At 46.3% G+C, this 6401-nt stretch overlaps 1 protein-coding gene across 1 annotated transcript in view; it reads left to right on the top strand.

Annotated features, from left to right (window-relative positions):
- The first annotated feature begins 5376 nt into the window (after positions 1–5376).
- Positions 5377–6401, top strand: part of LOC145407803 (uncharacterized) — a 131127-nt gene continuing 130102 nt past the window's right edge. The window contains exon 1 of the mRNA XM_080278665.1: positions 5377–5436. Within this exon, the coding sequence (XP_080134791.1) occupies positions 5377–5436 (60 nt within the window). The remainder of the gene's footprint in view (positions 5437–6401) is intronic.

Here is a 6401-nt window from a genome sequence, read left to right as displayed (position 1 = left end):
AGTGTGTGTGTGTGTGTATGTGTGTGTGTGTGTGTGTGTGTGTGTGTGTGAGAGAGAGAGAGAGAGAGAGAGAGAGAGAGAGAGAGAGAGAGGGAGGGGGGAGGGAAGTGTAGAGATATGCAGTAAGAAAAAGTGTAGCGAAAAAACAAAAATACAGAGAAGAAGAAGAGGGAAGGAAGAAGAAAAAGAAGAGAGGAAGGAGGAAGGAAGAAGAGAAGAGCTCAAAGGAAAGGAAGAAAGTGAAGGAAAGAAGAGAGAGAGAGGAAGGGCACTAGGAATCAGTGAGAGAAAAGATGGAGAAAGAAATACAGGACTAGGAGGAGGAGGAGGAGGAGGTGAGGAGGAGGAAAGGAAGAGGAAGAAGGAGGGAAAGAGAAAGGGGGAGGGTTCCTTATCTCTTTGTCTATCTGTTTATCTATCTGTCTGTCTGTCTACCTGTCTCTATCTATCTGTCTATCTATCTATCTATCTATCTATGTTTCTCCCCCTTCCTAACCTCACCCTTTTCGACATGGGAGTGAAATGAAAGTTAGGGAGGCATGGCAGGTAGAAAGGTGGAAAGGGGAGCATAGTAATAAAATCTGGGATGTGAGGGACGAGAATGGGGTGCTGTGGGGAGGGAGGGGATTGTGAGGGAGGGGAGATAGGTAGAAACGAAGTGGAAGAAGGGGGGGGCTGGGGGAAGAGGTGGGAAAAGGGGAGTGGGGGAGACTGGGGAAGGGGAGATAGGGATGGTAGGAGGGAGTGTGTGGGAGGGGAGGTGGGGTGTGGGAGGCTTGTAATGAAAAAAAAGATGTGAAGGAAAAGGTAGGGGAGAAAAGGTGGGGAGGAAGGGAGGGAGTAGTGTGCAAGAGGGAAGAGGAGGGAGTGGATGGGGGAAACTTGCAATGTGAAGGAAATGGTAGGGGAGTGTGAAGGAGGGAGGGAGGGAAGGAGGAAGGGAGAGAGGAGGGTTAAGGAATGCGGGGATTAGTGTAGGAAGGAGGGATTAAGAAAGCATAATTGAGGGGGAAGAAAAAGCTGATGAAGAAAGGAGGAAATGGGGAAAGGAGGGAAGACTGTAGGAAAGAAAGGAGGAGGAAGAAAGGGAAAACAAGAGAGAGAAGAGACAAGGAAGAGGGAATGAAGGAGGGAGTAAGAAACGGAAGGAGGAAGGGGAGAATGGGAGAAAATGGTCGTCACGGGTGTAAAGTGAGGAAGGTGTTGCGTGTATCTATTTACTGTTATGTTGTCCACCTCACCTGTCCCACACCTGCCCCAACACCTGCCTCCACACCTGCCTCCACACCTACCCCATACCTGCCCTCACACCTGCCTCCACACCTACCCCATACCTGCCCTCACACTTGCCCCCATACCTGCCTCACACCTACCCCATACCTGCCCCATACCTGTCCCCACACCTGCCCCACACCTGCCCCAACACTTGCCCCCACAGCTACCCCATACCTGTCTCCACACCCGCACCACACCTGACCCAACATCAGCTTCTAACTTATCACTAAATCCTACAGTTACTGACAAACCTTCCATCATTCCAACCGCTAGCCCTTCCACACACACCACTAATACCAATGCTACCAAACCTTCCATCACACCAACTACTCTTCACTACTTAAGTCTGCTAATGTTGCTACCAAACCCGTCATCGCAGCTTTCACTCATCCAGTCATTGTCACTCTGTCTCACTCTAACGGAGACTACATTTACCATTGCTACCAAAAGTATTACAGCTACCACACTCCTGCTATTACTACCAACTCCATAATATACTGTACTACCACTTTGACTACCACCAATAGCTACCACACAGCAACATTCACTACCATTAACAGATTCAGTATATTACCAAAACAGGAACCACCACATTTATCATTCATACCATTTTTCCTACCACATCTACCACCTTTCCTACCACGTGTCCTACCACATTTTCTACCACCTTTCTTACCACCTGTCTTACCACATTTCCTACCACCCTTCCGGCTACTTTTGCCTGTCCTACCACCTTTGCTACCACATCCTTTGCTGCCACCCCTGTACTCAGTGTGCTACCAAAACATAATTCAGTCGTGCCCATCACTTCTGCTACTGTCATTATGCACTGCTTCCTCCAATTTGCTGGTGTCTCTGTCAGTGCGGCTGCTTACTATTCATTGCTACTTACCACCACCACCACCACAGTCTGCACGATAACGACCACTACTACCACAATTTGCACCACGAGTTATCTGTGACTACCCATATCCATCTATATGCAGCCTTTATTTAGGTGTCCACACTTCCATTTTATCTCACGCCTTCCTTCAGTTGTGTCCAAGGCCTGCGAGTTATGAAGGAGAGCGAGGGGGAGTGTGGGGACGGGGAAGGGGATGCCAGGAGGGGTTTGAGGGGGGAGGGAATGGGAGGGAGGGGAAGGCGAAGAAGGAGGGGGACTGGGAAGAAGATGGGGTGAGGGGTCAGGTAGGGGAGAGGGCAGTGAGAAACAGGAAGTAAGGGAATGAGGGTATTGGTGATGGACGAGAGGAGGAGGAAGGAGGAGGGGGGGACTGAGGATGCGTAGGAATGAAAGCAGAAAGGAATGGGGAGAGGAAGGTGGAGAAAGTGGAATGGGGATGCGAGGAAGAGGGGATAGAGGATGGAAGTACAGCTGACGATGGAGAGAAGAAGGTGTTGGGATAGCATGAAAAGGAAGAGTATGGAGATATGGTAGTGATGGAGAGAGTGGTGGAGAAAAGATAATGGTGGTGGAGATATGATGAAAGGAAAAACTAAAGTGAGGAAAGGTATGAGTGTGAGGAGTGGTGGAGATGGAGATAAGTGGTGGAGATTGGTAGTGGTGTGGCGGCAGTGTTGGAGAGGGTAGCAGTGATGGAGAAGGTTGTGCAAAGGCGGTGGAGTGTTAGCTGGTGGAGAGAATAGCAGTGGTGGAGGAGAGAGGAGCAATAGGCGTGGAGAGTAATGATGGAGAGAGTGATGGAGAAAGAAGGGGTAGTGGAGAGGGAGGGTGGTAGTGATGGAAAGACTGGTAATGGTGGAAAGGTAGGTGGAGATAGTGATGGTGGTGGAGAGAGTGGAGCGAAGGGTAAGGAGGGAATGGTGATAGTGGAGAAAACAACACACACACACACACACACACACACGTTTAAATAAAGGAAGGAATACGCCTCTTGTGTGAGCGTAATGAGAGTAGGCCACGCAAACCCTAACACCAAGTGAATGAGAGAGAGAGAGAGAGAGAGAGAGAGTTGATTTTGTTAGAAGTGTAGTAATGAGTACAGTACGTGTGTGGTGATGAGTGTGGGTGTGTTAGTGACTGTGGATGTGGATGTAGGCGTGGGTGTGGATGTGCGTGTGGATGTGGTTGAAGTTGTGGTAGCTGGTGGGAGTGTGGGGCAGGTGTGTGTGTGTGGAAATAAACGTGATAGTGGTGGTTGTAACTGTGGGTATGGTGCTAGATATGTGTGTGTGTGTGTATGTGTAGGGTCATAACTCATCTCCACAGGAACCTCCACATTGCCTTCAGCGCCTAATGTCTTCCCGCCTTCCAAGAAAAACAATTACCCCTTGTTCATTGATTTCGCTTCCCACTGTCTTCAGATTTTTTCAAGGTCAAATTCCTAGCGTAAAATTAAAGCGGATTATTTTTTATTTCTTATTTACTGTTTCATTTTATACATTTTGAACTTCGAGATTGAGATATTGTGGATCAGACTGAAATGTTTTTGTTTTGCGATGTGGGTTTAAGAATCGGAGTGTTGTGTTGGCTTTTCAATGTTTACCTTTAGGCACGATTCAGAATGTGGGGGAATTTGAATGTTTTTTTGTTGATAATACGATTTGGGATGTCGTGTAAATGTTTGGATGTTTATTTTTACACGTACGAGTCAGGTTGTGTGGGAATTCGAATGTTTATTGTTGAGATTACGATTCAGGATGCTGTGTGGGTGTTTGAATGCTTACTTTGATATTTTGGCCTTCAGATTCGAGCTGTGTGGATTTTGAAGATACCAGTAATCTGGGGGCTTATGAATCTGGAAAGAAAAAAGTTGAGTTTGAATTTTTATTATTGAAGTTGCGATTCAGTTTGTTTTGTTCTAGTGCCACACCATACCACACCACACCACCCCATGCCACACAGAATCACCCATCCATATCACACCACATCACACCACTCCACTCCTTGCCACACAGAATCACCCATCCACACCACACCATACCACACCACTCCATGCCACACAGAATCACCCGTCCACACCACACCACACCACACCACTTCATGCCACACAAAATCCTCCATCCACACCACACCATACAACACACCACCTCAAGGACATTAACAGAATGGCCCTGAAGTTCCAGTGTCTAGTGAGTGAGAGAGTGATTAAAGTAAATGAGGGTGTGAGAAAGTGAGTGAGAGTGAGAAAGTGATTGTGTTTGTGATTCAAGCGAAAAGGAAGGTGTGAAAAAGTGAATAAGGGTCTGAGAAAGTGAATGAGGATGTGAGAAAATGAATGACGGTGTGAGTGAGAGAGTAGGGATGTGAGAAAATGAATGAACGTGTGAGAGAGTAAGCGAAAAAGTGAGAGAGCTTCATTTTTAGCCATGAAACGCGGAATAATGTGCTTGGGTTTGTTTGCTCACTTCATTTTTTTTTTTCATCCTTGATCTTGTGTTTGGTCTGTGTTTTTTTGTTTCTGTGCTGTGCTGTACGTGATGCTATTGTACCAGTATTATGATTTATTTGTCTGTCTGTCTGTCTGTCTCTCTGTCTATCTGTCTGACTGTTTTACTATTAGCCTATGTTTATCTGTCTGTCTATCAAACCCATCTCAACGTAGCATTCTGTAGGTAATCTGGTTTAACGTAGCTTAATCTAATCTTTACTAATCCTCTAGCCTAACCCAACCTAACCTAACATTAAACAGCCTACCCCATCCTATCCTGACTTTTTCTAACCTAACCAAACCTAACTGAAGCAAATCTAGCCCAACAAACCTAACCTAACCGTTTATTAAAAAGCCTAACCCATCCTGTCTCAACCTTCTCAAACCTAACCCGACCCAACCCAACCCAACCAAATCAAGCCAAACTAAACAAAACCAACCCAACCCAACCCAAGCCAACCTAACCCAACCCAACCCAACCCAACTCAACCCATCCCATCCCATCCCATCCCATTCCAACCCAACCCACCCCAACCCAGCCCAACCCAACCCAACTCAACCCATCCCATCCCATCCCATCCCATCCCATCCCAACCCAACCCAACCCACCCCAACCCAGCCCAACCACACCAAACCTATAACCCAACCCAAGCCAACCCAACCCAAAGACGCCAAGAGACGACCCCCAAGGGAGGCTCAACACTTGAATATGACAAATGAGGACAAGGCCTCTGAACACGACTCCTACGGGACCAAGGGGACGCGGGAAGTGAGTTGGGAGAGAGAGAGAGAGAGAGAGAGAGAGAGAGAGAGAGAGAGAGAGAGGGGTGTCTGCCATGTAGCATTTTTAGATCAAGCAGAAAAAAAGGGAAGAAAAAAACTAAAGGAGTGTGTGTGTGTGTGTGTGTGTGTGTGTGTGTGTGTGTGTGTGTGCGTGTGGGTGGGTGGGTGTGTGAGAGAGAGAGAGAGAGAGAATGTGAGGCGCGGGGAGGATAGGTAGTTGAGATTTTAGGCCTTACTGAGTACCATTGTAATTTTCCTAGCGCATTTTCCCTACCGATTTACTCCGCTTATTACACTTTGATACTGTCATCCATGTTATTTATATATTTTTTTATTTATACGGAAATAATGTGCCTTAGTAACGTACAAAAATATAAAGATAAAAAAAGGTAACAAGATATATGTGAAGTTGGTGTATGCCTTTTTCCTTCATCCTGTAAAAATAATCCAAGGTCGTAAGTTTGGTCGAAAATCCCATCCCAGGGCCGTATTCTCGCAGTCCCTTAACAGTTTACAATAGGTGGTTTTATTTTTTTTTTTTCCGTAGGTTGAGTACTAAATCGTGGTTGCGTGAAATTTGATAGGCTTTACATATGGGGTAGGAACGAGTCTCCTTGGTTACTAGTCAAAACAGCTTTCCAAATGGCTACCAACTGAGCTGAGAGGGTTTAGAGGTTTTCTGGTTAGAACAAACGTGCTATACGCTCATCCTTAGTTTTTTTTTTTTTCGTATCATCTCTCTCTCTCTCTCTCTCTCTCTCTCTCACACACACACACACACACACACACACACACACACACACACACACACACACACACACACATACACACACACACACACACACACACACACACACACATCAACATCGCAGTTCTAATTTAAAAAAAAAATAATAATCTACCCAAACTCTCGTGTCTCCATAAGCACAGCGTCGCCAGTTTGTAATTAAC

The sequence above is a fragment of the Coenobita brevimanus genome, chromosome 8, assembly GCF_032717465.1.
Source record: "Coenobita brevimanus isolate Jiangsu-jjx chromosome 8, ASM3271746v2, whole genome shotgun sequence".
In the NCBI taxonomy this organism is placed as follows: Eukaryota; Metazoa; Arthropoda; class Malacostraca; order Decapoda; family Coenobitidae; genus Coenobita; species Coenobita brevimanus.
Note: the sequence above shows the minus strand (reverse complement) of the source record. Positions and strands in the feature narration are given on the sequence as shown.